We start from the raw sequence: 15,047 nt of genomic DNA, 5'->3' as shown, positions 1-15,047 counted from the left end.
TCATGCACTTTATGTTGTGAAACACATGACATTAATTAGCTCCTATTTTCTAATGAAAATAAATAAGACTTTGATTTCCTTTATCATTAACTATGTCTTCCTTCTGCTCTATGTTTATGCTCTGTAAAGCTGCTTTGAGACAATGTCTATTGTAAAAAGCGCTATACAAATAAACTTGAATTGAATTGATCACCTCAGTACTAAAACTAATAAAGTATAGTGATCTTCGGACACAAACCTACTAAGAAAATTAAGGAAGTTGGGAACAAGTAAAAGCTCAGCTGGAAGCATTTTTCTTCTCTAAATGGTACGGCACGGCACTGCCACAAATGCTTATTCGGTATCGACTGCGTTCAAAAATGCCCACATTATCAGCTAACACCAAGCGAACAATAAAGCACATATTGCCAGCTTCATTTTGTTCCACTAAATGCAGACTAATCACATTTAAGAAAACTAAGGAGATGCTTGCTCTCACTCTCAACCCCTAAGATTTCCAGACTCATGTTTTGACATGATTGTCCTTTAAACCATGTGTACAATGACTACCCAAGTGCAGACTTGAGAGAAAATACCATTCATAACTAAAGATATAGTAAAGGGTAATACTTGTTTTTCACTTCTCTACTCTGGTGCGAAAATAAACAAGAAGTGTTAAAACAATTGCAAGGCAATACTGAAAGAACCTACAATATGCCACATTGTACCAAAGGGAAACACTTAAAACCAACTGCGGTGCTGACTGGCGGCACCATATTTAACAGAATATAATGTGAGACAGGTATGGCTCGTGAAGATTTAAATGTTCAAAGCTCAGTGTATGAGCATAAGATGAAGTCTGAGCTTATTAGGCATGAAGGAGAAGATCAGTAATATCAGTCACTATCACAGTATTTTCTTTTCCCGTACCTGCATTAGCTGTATTTTCTGCAATGTGAAGGAAGGCTAACAACATACTGTGTCATAACAACATGTTGGAATGTAAATCTATGCAGTTTAAAGAAAATACCCATCTTGTCTGCTGCACCACAGAACTTCAGATTTGACAACTAATCTAGTTTATTCTCTTTACTATATGGAGAACAGGTCACAATCTCAAGAAGGATGCGTTTCTATACGCCAAAACTGAGGGGCCCTGTTTTTCCCCTAGCACATTTATGCTAACAGCCGTGTCAGATGATGCGTTTACTATAAACTGGTGTTTGGGACACCTGCTAGTACTCGTTTTACACAGATAGCACAGCGAAACCTTCTGACAACAAGATGGCACCAGAGATGAGTTAGTTCAGGACTGTTAATCAGGTACACAAATGATTCAATAATAGAAAGAAATACTTCACAGCTTGGTATATGAGAAGGAAGTAGCTTATAGACATTAGGCATTGTACGGCGTAAGTATAGAACACTCAGCGGAAAGACCATGCTGAATCAATATCGGTATTGGGCTAGTCAGGAATGCACACTAATATCAAATGTCATGATTGCAGAATCTCACAACGGCACACTTTGGGCTGGGGGGAATGCACGCCTGAAGCGCATTCACTCATTGCGATAGAGACATAAGCAGGACTGTAGCAGACATATGACTCACCACTCCATGACGATGAGTAAGCACTTGCGGCCCTGGTACAGGTTCTCGTATACATCGATGATACGCACAATGTGAGCACAGGGCGAGGCTCGGAAGTGCAACTCCACCTCACGCCTGGCTTTGGGGCAGTCCTGCAGCATCTACAGATGAGAGAGAACAATCATTTATCAAGTGTGCTTACACTAACCGCAAAAAAACAAAAAAAACAAACAAAACAAAAAGACATTTTACTGAGGTGAAGTGTTCTTGCATTATGAATGTGTGCATTCAGATCAAAGATGGTGGAAGTGTGAGACCATGTGTCAGTTAAAAAAAGAGCATGAAACCTTTTTTTTTAAAGAGACGGATAAGACGAGTGAATATGCAAAAGGCTTTGTGAAATATGCAGCTCCTGGGGAACAAATTCAAGACATAACTGTCAGAATGCATCCAAAAAATAAAACTAAAATGGTCCTCACTCTAGTGAGTCATGCATCAGTGTAGAATTGTTTTGGAGCGGTTAAAGCCAGTAAAACTTTCTATAAATTAGAAGGTGCTGTGAAGCTAGTTTCAGTTATAGTGTTGACTAATATGAAAAACTTTACTCTCGAACATCAACATTTGGCATACATGTAGTTTTGGCTCCCCCTTTTGGACAGTTATCTTCATTACATCATACACTTCCACAGCAGACGTTTAAGCATTAAAACGTTTCCTTGATTAGTGCCCACAAGGAAAATCAAAACGGTGTGCAAGACTGAGCTAACAAGCACTTCAAAAGGTTTCCATGGCAAACTACAATTATTGAATTTACTAAATTACCCACACCCAAGTCTGTTTTCACTTTAAGGACTGGTTCTGTCTGGTCATGTTTTTTTTGTTTTTTTTTTAAGTCTGTGTGCACTTTAAGGTACTGATTTCTTGTTTGGTCTTGTTTGGTTGGCTTTCAAGTGTTTCTACGTCTTATAATCATGAAAGCAAAAATCAACCAACCAACCTTTCCTTTTTTCATTATTCAGGAGGACTGATACTGTATATGGGGTATGCAGTAAATGCCAAGCATTTAGGCAGAGCTGCTGAGGACAAGGGGCTGTGTTTCAACACACTGGCTTAATTAGGAAGCCACTGTTTTCAAGTTTTCCTTAAGAGCATCTTGAACACACAACAAAAAACCTTCCAAAAAGATTGGACACATTTCCCACATGTGGTCTATGAAGAAAACAAATCTAATTTAATTCATTAAATAATAAAATAATTTGAGCTTTTGAAAAGTGAAACTTGGGTATAAATGCTGCAGTAAAGAGGCATTCAGGATTTAAAAAAGAACCTTGTACTGATCACTGAACCCCGTACTGATCACTGAACTTTTTTTGTTAAAAGTGTAGATATGAAGATGCAGCTACAAGCTAAAGTGATAAACAATAAAAATAAAGTAACTCATGCCAACTTCATGTTCAACACAAAATCTCAGATTCAGTTCAACTCCAGAAGTTTAAATGCTGACAACCAGTGATGCATGTTCAACACATTGTTCTTATTAAGATCAATCCTAAAGAAGCTCGTATTTGTAAAAGTCCTTGTAAACATCACCTCAGATGTATCGGATGCACAAATAAAAATGGCACACAGACATGGTTGCTAAACAGGGAAGATTAAGATAGCAATAATTTTCACACATGCATTCCTAGGTTTCCAGATTAAATCCACCTGAGTTTACTGTGAACAACCACTGGTGTAATGTCAAATTACGAATACTTTACCCAGAGCATTTTATCAATCTGAATGCAGTTATAATTGCTTCATTGCTTCATTATATCTACTTCCCATAGCTTTTGATGTGATGAGTAAATATCATTTAATTAAGCTGTAAGGGATTAATTAAGCTTTGATAGATGGAAGTCATTTTTGTAGGTGGAAATGCAAACATACATACAGCGAGGTATGTTGTTTCATAATAAATGAATTCTAAACATGATTGTCAATGCAATTTGAACCAGAACCAGCAGGTGTCAACTATGTATTAATATTGAAGGTCAGCCATGTCCATGAAATAATACTTGGAAATATTCCTCATCTCACAGACAGTCAATAAGTTAGTCCTACGCATGTCATGGCAGGACCTGTCAGTTATCTTTGTTTGGGTGAATATGAAGTAGAACACACACACAGACACACTTGCACACACAGATGCGCAGGACGACGCAGACGCAGGACGACGCAGAGACACGCAGACGCAGGACGACACGCAGACGCAGGACGACACGCAGACGCAGGACGACAGACACACAGAAGCAGGACGGCAGACACACAGAAGCAGGACGGCAGACACGCACGACAACAGACACATGCAGGATGACAGACACACAAAAAAACCTGGCACAGGCAGACAGACAAAATGTAATGTAATGGCCAAAAGGGAAATGAACACCAATATAATGATTAAGCACACGTGTAACTGATTTTGAGATACTTTATAATGCACTATTGTGATTTCATTTGTAGAATCTGTGTATGCTGATTATTCATTGTGCAGGGTGTCTATAAAGGTAGTTACTAACAAGACTAAAACAACATAGCTAATTTGATATTAATTATTTACAATACATACACTTAATGGTTCCTGACCTGTAGGCTGCATCATTTTTTACTTTAAATTTGTGCTGCACGATTAATCATATCGCAATCGCGATATCAAGCCTGTGCGATTATATGACGCAAAATGCTGTGATTTTAGGAAATAAATAAATAAATAAATAAATAAATAAATAAATAAATAAATAAATAAATGAATGAATGAATGAATGAATGAATGAATGCATGTGTGGACATGACAACCCATTCTCTCTGAAAGCTGTTTGCCTATTTCATACACTACACCGCTATCTGCTTAAAAAAAAAAAAAAAAAAAAAAGAACAGTTTAGGCAGTGGCACGTGTGGCGCATATGGTCATGTCGTGACGTTTTCCGGTGTGCAGCACGGAACGGGTGAAGATGGATGCCGAGCAGATGGACACTGAACTGGTGGCCAGGAAAAATGCTACCTCTGTTAAATCCATCGTAACTTTACATTACCTGCTTCATCAGCATTTACGTTTGTACAGTCAGCACTGTTGGAAGTGCAAGCCTTTAACAAAATAAGAATGTTTGTTGCGCACACAAAGGCTTAGTATACTACACCACGCAGCTATGCATGACGGGCAGCGGAAAGAATCTTGTAGCACTCGGCCTTCACAGGGAATCGCTCTCGGACTTGCAAACATGGTGGACTCAGGATTCCTCTTCATGCCCACCACTATGAAAGACATGCCATTACGTCCACAGTAGGGTGCGCTCATCTAAACGGTATCAAACTAAGCAGCCACTTAATGCTAACAAAATCTTTATGTTACTCAACTCAGATAGCTTCCCTGTGTACTTCTCAAACCTTTCTATCTCATCGTTATACTCTGAAAGGCTGCGGGCATTTTTCACAAGGTATCAGTTCACTAGCACTAATGTTTTAAATGAACTGCATTAAATAGAGTATTGCTAACTATTAACAGTCAAATCCTGTATTACATACTACTCCATATCTAACAGGTCATAACATGCTTCTTCCTTAAGCAAGGAGGAACATGCACAAGAAAGCAACCACTACCTGGAAAATAAATAAAAAATTAATAATAAAAAAATTCACCATTTGTGTGGTCGGGTAAGGTGATCTACCGCATACAAGCCTGAAGTGAAACAAGAGTTGCTAAGACACAGGATTGAGTCAAGAATAAATTTATCCTGTTTGATAAAATGCTTAGAATTGTGTTTCAAACATGAACACCTAATAATAATAATAATAATAATAATAATAATAATAATAATAATAATAATAATAATAATAATGGATTATAAATAGACTTGTTGGTTTTACTGACACAGTAAGAGAAATCTTCTGTTATCTATTGCATGTTTGTTGTTCAGCTGCTTAGGAGTTAAACACTGCAGTGGCTGGTTGCGTGCCTTCCAGACAACTGCGTCATAGGAAGGTCATAGTGTGAGAGGGTGTGCTTGCTCGTATCAGACTAATGCAGCTTTGAAACACAACCACAGAAGTCAGGTCTATTGCAGGCAATATGGTAATGAAATGGACTGGTGAAATTTAACTTAAGTGTTAAGAAATCAGATATCTTATAAAGCTGTCAAGGCTTTTTAATAGGGGGAGGGGGAGGGGGGAGAGAGAGAGAGAGAGAGAGAGAGAGAGAGAGAGAGAGAGAGAGAGAGAGAGAGAGAGAGAGAGGGGCAGGTGGCATGACTCGAGCTGGAATGTAAAGTGGGTGTCACGTGTGATGTGGTGTGAGGAGGGGTGGATATGGCAAAAAAGTCATTACCTTTTAATGGAGTGGCATAGTCCAAGTACCCCCCTTCCCAGAGGAAATGTAAACTAGCAGCCAAATGATGAATAACAAAATAACACACCCCCTCCGTGTCACCAAGAATGAAATTGATACTTTTGGTATTAAATAAACAAACACATTGCCTACTGGGTGTGTAGAATCAAATCATAGTTATGGAACTACTAATCATTGGTCAGAAATATGCCAACACAAACACAAACAGGCCACTCTTCAACTTAAACAAGTACGTCCATAATAATCAAGTAAATTTAAGGCCACGTTCACACTGCAAGTCTTAATGCTCAATACGGATATTATGCTCAGATCTGATTTTTTTTGTTTGGCTGTTCACATTACCTTATAAAATGTGGCCTATCAGATACCAGTGTGAACTGTTTGCTGTTTCGAACTGACCCGCATGCGCAAACGAACAATAACAATAACGTCACACGCAGCACGCCGTTAGGCTAAAAAGTTGGCGAGGTTATGGAGGAAGTATTGTATTATCTGGTGCAAGCAAACATATCATGTAATGCTATAATGTGATGTATTCGATGCTGGTTCACATAAACACTTTACATAACACTCTTAACACACATGTTACTAGTCACGTTTCTGTCACGTTTTCGCCGGCGAAATTTTTTTTTTTTTTTAGCGCCAGAGAAAACGTGACACAAAAGAGGCGACTAGTAACGTGCGTGTGTTAAGCAAAAAAAAAAAAGTCTTCGCCGGCGCATAATTGTGACGAGTGTCGATGTGGATTGACGTAAAAGTCGCATCAAATACGCCTTGGCTGCAGATTTGGGTCTGATTCAGGACCACATATGGAAGTGGCCCAGATCTGATTTGAAAGAATCAGATCTGGGCCAGATTTGAGTGTTCACACTACTCCTGGACCCCAAAAAACGGATTTGGGCCACTTTTACCTGCAGTGTGAACAGGGCCCAAGACATTTTGTATCAAATCCATCATCTGCTTATTTTTGTATGCTGGGTCAAGGTCAAGGTTTGTTGCAGTACTCAGATTCTGCCTGGGTCAGACTAGCACATTTGTGAGTTCATAAAAGTCAGACTTTTTTTTAAGCATATCCATTTTAACAATTACAGAATGGCTAACATAATACTGTTACACAATTAAATATACAACACAAAAGACTCACAATCTTGGAAACACGGCCTTAGACTACCAATCCTCTTGTCTTTGTCCTCTGAATGAAATGTGGTAGCAGGCTGTGTTTGGCACATGGCCAATTGGATTCACACATGGTTTACAAGCACACACAAAAAAAAAACAACAACAACCCAGAGGATAGGTGGACAAGTGCTATCCACATCCAAAAATAAAGGTTTGGTTCATTTGCTGCAGTTAGTTACATCAAAAGACAGAATTGTTTGCAGTCAATGGTTCACTTGGTACCAGACCTAGTCCACCATGCTCAGAGAGTTTGTACCATAGCGTGACTGCCATTTGCTCACCTCCCCAAATAAACCACACCAAGGATTCACTCCAACAGAATCATGTGTCAAATGTCCTTTAGTGTAAGGCATATTGTGAGCACTGTGATTAGGTGGTGGTGTAAAGAACGTAACTAAATTCGCTAGTGAGGCTGACAAGGTAAACTACACTGCCAAAAGTATGTGGACCCCCGATCTTTCCCCAACCTGCTGCCATAAAGGACGCACACAATTGTATGGAATGCTTTCCTTTGCTCTAGCATTAGTTTCTGTCACTGGAACAAAGGTACTGAAATCTTTTCCAGCATGACAATTACCCAGTGCACAAAGCGAGCTCCATAAAGAAATACTTTCCCGGATTGGAGTAGAATAACCCAAGTGCTCTGAACAAAGCCCTAACCTTAATCCAAAAGAATACCTTTGGGGCAAACTGGCACTTCAAAAGTGCACCAGGTCCCCTTAACCTGACATCAATGCGAGACCTCACAAATGCTCAATGAGCAAACTCCCAAAGGCACATACAAAAATCTGGAAATCTCTCTTTCCCAGTAGAGTTGAAGATCTTATAAAAATTAAAGGGGGATGAAAGCTTGACATACGAGTGTGATAGTCAGGTGTCCCAAACTATTGGCCAAATAGTGTACAAGATGTTGGCTAGACTCAATCGAGCAATAATAAAATGATTACTAACCAAAATAATAGCATCGATGAGATTGGTTATTAGTGTCAGTTAGATGCCCATCTCACACACATGATCATACAGGATACAGTAATGTCCTAACCCCATAAGTTAATCCAAAAAAATAAAAAGGAGCTCTTTTGGCCTGAAACGCTAGCAGATCTGCGGAAAATCTCGGCCCATCTGCTGCCTGAGCCCTTTCAGGCAGCCCATCATGCACTCAGTGGGAGGATGGCAGATGTGGCCCATTCACCTTCCAGAGGCCCGGCACAAAAGAGTCCTTCGATGGCTTCACAAAAGAAGCAGGGTGAGGGGCTTCAGGAAAACTGAGGAGGGGGAGACGCTACATATTCCACCTGCTTCTGTTTAGAGAGGTTGGAGACAACAGGGTGCAGTGGGTCTGCCAAACGCCTTGTTCTGTTTTATACCACTTGGTGTTGAAATCCTCCATATAGCTGACCAATTTGTATACAAGTGCACACTTCACTGATCAAGCTGAGTGTCAGAATACTGAGAATGTTAAAGCAATTGTTTAAGCAACTGTCTTGATCTAATTAAAGACATCTGACAGCCAAAACAATGACTGAAACACTGCTAAGAAAGGAGGCCTGTAACCAAGGAAGTATTACAGACTAAAATTACATTCTTCCTTTTCCTGTTTGTAAATTGATGACCAGGTTTTTAGCCCATTACAAAAACTGTAAAAACCAACGATCAGCAAGACACAAGCAGGGATTATTTAGCCAAGTAACATATCCAAAGAGACATTATGAGTACATGAAGTTCCCGAGATGACACAGCATTTTTCCTCCCACACAAACACAAGGAACACACTCTAAAACAGTCAGCACAGTGTTAAACTGTGATGTGATGTGAGGGCAGTTTATGGTAAAGCATTTTAGCAGGGTTTTAGAATGTCTCATGTTCCAGAAATACAATCTCTCTTCCTCGTGTTTCACTAAGCATGTGTGCAGCACTAAGCTTATGCCCCATGTTGCATTAACTATTAAGGTATTAACTTAAAAAGATGACTGTTTAGCTTGCTATATAATCCAAGTTTCTTTGTCACTCAGCATTTGAATTAAACACATCCTTTGTAGATGCACTAGATTTTTTGTTTATATAAAAAATGTTTCTTCTATCGGAAAAATGTATATTTTATGGCTTGTGTGGCAGCAGCTCCACAAAAACCAATCAATCAGTAGAAACAACGACACAAACTTCGTTAACATTTAAAAATAATTCTTTCCCTTAGGAGACATTTCTCTCACATTCATGGAACAATAATCATAATAATAACAACAATCTTGCGTTTCCTTGTAACAGTCAGTAAATATAGAGGATAGAGTGGTGAGACAACAACCCTTATAGGGTAAACAATGTGGGCAAGTCGTGGCCTAATGGTTAGAGAGTCTGACTCATAATCCTAAGGTTGTGGGTTCGAGTCTCAGGCCGGCCACGACTGGGGTGCCCTTGAACCGAACCTCCCCACTGCTCCCCGGGCGCCGCAGCATAAATGGCTGCCCACTGCTCCGGGTGCGTGTTCACGGTGTGTGTGTGTTCACTGCTGTGTGTGCGCACTTTGGATGGGTCAAATGCAGAGAACGAATTCTGAGTATGGGTCACCGTACTTAGTCGTATGTCACGTCACTTTCACTTTCAATAACAGGATCTAACTTGTCTGACAGTCGTTCCTCCAGTAAGCGTAACTACAAACAGCAAAAAAGTGGTAAAGTGTAACTCATTAACAAATAAAAAATTTTACTCCCTGTCAAATTCATACCATAAGGTTATTTGAAAATAATCCAAGTGTTTCCAGGAACTCATAGACCGTGGTCAGGAAGAATCTTTCATCTCCGGATCTCACCGCTAAAAGCACATATGGCATAGCTGATTATATTTCATCCTAACAGCCATGTTGATCCTAATGGTCTGAGCCCAACTTTAAAATTAACTTCAATTATCTGCTGAACTTAAACCCTAAACCACTGCCAAGTGATGCAATGGCATCTGTCAATATGTTACTGAACTAGATTAGAAGTGAACAGTCACTTCTCAATCTTGCTTGTTCCAAGTCTTGGAAGCAGGAAAAAAAAAAAGCATAAAGAGCTGAGTGACTTTGACACGGGCAGAATCATGACGGCTAGAGGACTAGGGCTGTGCATCTCAAAAACAGCAGGTCTTGTATGATGTTAACTCAGTATATAGTGGTTCGTACGTAACAAAAAAATGGCCAAGGAAATACAACCAGTAAATATGTGACAGAGTTATAGGTGTCCAAGGCTCACCAATATGCATGGAGAGTCAATGATGATCGTGGTTTCTTTCGTACCCTGCAACACTTTGCCTCCAAAATCTTTAAATCTCAATACATTTAACCTTTAGTTTGTGTTGGACAAACATCTGATTCATGGAGGCCCCACCTCTCAACTTACAGGACAAAGAACCTGATGCGAACACCTTGGTGACAGATACATTTGGCTTGGCATCACTATATAAAAGCCTGAGGTAACTTTTTATTTATTTTTTGTTTATCACACAACAAACAAAGTGGTTCCTATTAGTTAAAACTGACATTTGGTTTACACTTAATAAAAGCTCTAAAATAGATGTTATTTGAATAAACAAATGACTGCTTTGGGAAGCACAATAAATGCAAAATGAAAAAAATATGGATCTACCAGCAGATGTCCTTCGACGCAAAGAGAACACAGGCAGGATGATGACACACTGTCACTGTGGCTTCAGTTTCACTCTGAATAATCTGTATCATGGCAGTCTACGCAGTGTGTCTATACTGCCCACTCTTACTCAATATTTTTCCATAACTGACTTTACTTTGCTTTACAAATGCTGAAGCATGACAGGTAGATTTATCCCAGTCACCAGTCATCAGATGACATTAAACTGTTGAATGAAGCCAAACCAAAAGATAGTGACCATTAATAAAAATGTTCTTCCTCGTTGCCTGGGTCATCTGATTCTGCATGGGGTTTTTCCACCTGTCATGCTTTCCAAAGATGGGGAAAGTACTCAAAGGATGTGAGCTAATCACATGATCTGAAAAAGTGGTGCATCTACACTGTGAATGGATTAACAGATCTGCTAACATTTTACCTAACACAAATAAGTTATAAATTGTATCTGCATGTGTGATGCCATATTTGCCATGGCAGGTAAAAAAACTAGAAATCTCATCAGTCGTCAGAACGGACACAGAGAGAACAAGAGAGCAAAGATCACAAATGACAGATGTCTGATGTGTTTTTTGAACATTGTAAAATTAAAATATAGCACTTGCTTCCTCATTGAAACTAGCCTTCTTTAGGGCAGTTCCCTTTTCTAGTCTTGTCTCAAAGCATTCACAATTTTTATAATGTTTTTCAATGCCTAATAGAAGGTTTTAATGTGTAGATTAATTTAAAAAATATATACAAGTCACCATTTTTTAATGCAGACATTAATGTTCACTGTAAATTTTATTTATATAGTACCACATCATTCAGTTCCACACTTTGCTGACTATTATAGAATTGTTGACGCTGACTAAAACTTTATCACAATATTTATTTGACTGTATCTAAGCATGTTTTGTTACTCTTGGGAGTTTAACTGCAGCATCAGGCCATCCTTACATATTAATATTTAAGGATGGCCATCCTTAATATTTTGGTTTGCAGTAACAGTAAAAAAAAAAAAAAAAAAAAAAAAAAAAAAGTGGGGTCAGTAAGTACAGTAGGTCTTTTTTTCTTTTTTTTTTTAAATTTCAATGTAAAAAAAAAAAAAAGTAGTTGATTTTGGTGATGGCGATTATGTAGGTATGAATTTAAACAAATTAGCATATCGTGACTGGGTCTTCAACCTGTGCCTTCAGGCGCATCATTGAAAACCTCATTTTGATGCTGGACACAGTTTTTCCAGAACTTTGTGCCAAGTTAAAGCAGTGTCGAGCTGTTTTAATGAATTTTTTAGATGTATTATGGTGCCCGAACCCGTATGACTTTGAACGGTGACTGCGAACATTTTGTTTACTGCAGCCACAGCCATCATTACCAAACGTGAGCCGTTGACTCTGACAGTGGATGAAACGAAGCGAACGCACAGGCCATAGTGTGACATCCGTTAACCAATAGTATAAATTGCCTAGGCAACAAACATTTATGGGTTAGGCTTAGAGGTCCTTCCCTTAAGTAAAATGCAAAGTTAAGTTAACTAAAAGATGTTATAGAAATGTAAAAAACAATTACACATATACAAATTCACAGACACACACACGTCTGTTCAGTCACAACATTCAGAGCTTACATAAGATTGATATTTTTCTCAAAGAGACAACTGCCTCCAGTCTCCAAGTGTACAGAACTTTCATTACACACAGTTATGTACTGAACTTGACTTAACACAATCATGTTTCCTGTATCGTATTTATTTCAAGCATGACAGGTGGTTGAACACCCTTAAACTAGCCATGAATAGAAAACCTACAAGCCTGGGTCTATCATGTAAAGATACTTCTGTATTTTCATTCACTTTCTGCAAATTGTGAAGTTACTGGTATTTCCTGGTGTATTCTTAAACTTGCTGCCACTGATGAGCCAAAATGATGGGAAGGGGAAAAAAAGCAATTCAATCTGTGTAGCCAAATCCATGTGGATATTACAAATGATCTTAATGGTACAGAGATTATTCAGACTATTTTGTTATAAATAGTTCTGCAATAGCACAGGTTTGTTTTCTAATCTTCACCAATGGCATCCTCTGACCAAAGTGGGAACCTTATTTTTTCCCCCAAGGAAATGTATTCATGCTGAACAGTTCAACTACATTCCTGCTTTTGTTGCACTTAACATAAACAGGTAGAAGAAAAAGAAAAAAAAAAAAAGAGTAAATACCTTTAGTTTCAGTTTGAACATGGGTTTCAAGGCCCTGGGATACATTTGCCTCTTTAGATTAAATTTTGTTCACATCATGAAAGCCTCTTACACCTATAGTGTAACCTTATACCCACTTTTCAGTCCAAACCTTTTGGAGGTTTTTGAAGGTTGCAATCTAGCTGGTGAAATGCAATTCTTTGCACAAGTTTCCAGCAAACAAAAACATTTGAATGCTACAAAACAATGTGCTTTTCAAAAGAAAGCTATAATCACTGGACTGAAAAGTAGTTCTCAAAATACTTTTAAATTATTAAAGAGTTTTGTTAGAAGCAGACAGTAGTGTGTAAATAGGGGCAGTATATCATAATCTTTCTGTGAAAGATGGCCACACTCATTGACCGAACCCATCAGAATCTCGGGCTAATGTACAGGTCTGAAACACGAGCCTACACGTACTTCACATTCCATGATAATGTGGTATATTGAGCCTTTATGTTTGTTGACTGTGTCTCATTAGCCACACACCTAAGGAAAAAACATTAAGATACTGAACACTGTTATAGCCATAATAAACTAACATTTAACAATGAGAGGTCTATAATACACACAGACAACAGACACACAAACAGACAACAGACACACACAGACACGTAAAAGGCTAAAAGTTTGTGGAAACCTGACCATCACAACTGCCAGTGGATCTGGTTATGTGAGACAAATGTTAATGTTAAACAGTATCAGGACTTCTGCATAATTATTAGTTTGGGCTTTGATAAAATTATCAACAGCTGTTCTGCTCCAGGATAAGCAATACAGCGGTAATTAGAAATCTAAATTACAGATCCAGTACGAAGAACCGTTTTAATTATTTTTTGTTGGAGGACCTATTAGCCGATCATATTAGTCACAAATACATTATACACAGAGTATGTCCGCACCTGGCCAGTCACAGCCATATGTCCATGTTTAATATCCCATTCCAGATTTAGTCCCTCTATGCTGTAAACTGACTGCTTGCCAATGTTTCTTTCACTTCTCTAAATTCCCTTGCATAGAGCCACATCACAGTTAAACTGAAACTTAATGTTTCAATGCATTTTTTCATTACCCAAAACCTAAACATCCCTGATCATCTCGTCCCAACAGATCCCAAATGGCTTTTCTATTCATTTTGTTTGCACCCTCAGCAGGGTAGAAAAGAACAGAGCTCAAAGTCCTAACTAGTAGCATCATGAACTCTTGAGAAGGACTTTTTGAAATTAAACCACAAAAATAAACAAATAGATAGGCACATTTTCCCCTAAAGCTTTATTACACTTGACTGACTGTGTGGTGGCAGACATTTGTGTTTCATTGTCCACAACCACCATTGAAGCAAACTTGCTCAATCTTACAAGTTTCCTCTTATTGAATCGTGTGCTAGTCATGTGCATTTAAGGTCAAATGAGAAAATACGTCTGGTTCATTCGACTATTGAAAAGTTGGTCCAGATTGACATCAATTAGCACATCAGAAAATGTAGTATTTAAAATATTAATATTTCGCAGCATAATGAAAGTTACATCAAACCAACACAGTCTTGATTCGAATTACATATTATATAGAGATTTATATATTATATATTATATTTATATAATATGTAATATATAATATATATATATATATATATATATATATATATATATATATATATATATATATATATATATATATATATATATATATATTACATATTATATAGAGAATTATATATTCGAATTATTATATAGTGTACCTATGATATAAACCATTGGAGAACGCACAACCTTGGGGAGCTCATTAGAAATCACAGCACTACAACATTATCAGTAAGACCAAATTACGCCGAACGCGAAGTATCAGAATGAGTCTTAATTATGTGAACAGCCCTTTGGTCAGAGAATAGTTTTGTATTTTAACAAGATAAAGTCAAACAGACCAAAATTTGTGAGAAACATTTAAAATCAGGTGAAAAGTCATTAATTCTTTAAATGAGGAAATGATAGGCCTGTAGGCTTCTCCAAACAAGAATGCTTACTGATTCAGAGTTTTGAATGTCCTCATTCTGAAAAGTTTGTGGTTAAA

General features: G+C 38.1%; 1 protein-coding gene across 1 annotated transcript in view; it reads right to left on the bottom strand.

Annotated features, from left to right (window-relative positions):
- The window catches only part of mapkapk2a (MAPK activated protein kinase 2a), a 29,478-nt gene that overhangs the window by 7,223 nt on the left and 7,208 nt on the right, over nucleotides 1–15,047 (bottom strand). The window contains exon 2 of the mRNA XM_027144355.2: nucleotides 1,592–1,731. Within this exon, the coding sequence (XP_027000156.2) occupies nucleotides 1,592–1,731 (140 nt within the window). The remainder of the gene's footprint in view (nucleotides 1–1,591; nucleotides 1,732–15,047) is intronic.

The sequence above is a fragment of the Tachysurus fulvidraco genome, chromosome 2, assembly GCF_022655615.1.
Source record: "Tachysurus fulvidraco isolate hzauxx_2018 chromosome 2, HZAU_PFXX_2.0, whole genome shotgun sequence".
Lineage (NCBI taxonomy): Eukaryota > Metazoa > Chordata > Actinopteri > Siluriformes > Bagridae > Tachysurus > Tachysurus fulvidraco.
This window is presented reverse-complemented; position numbering and strand designations above follow the sequence as displayed.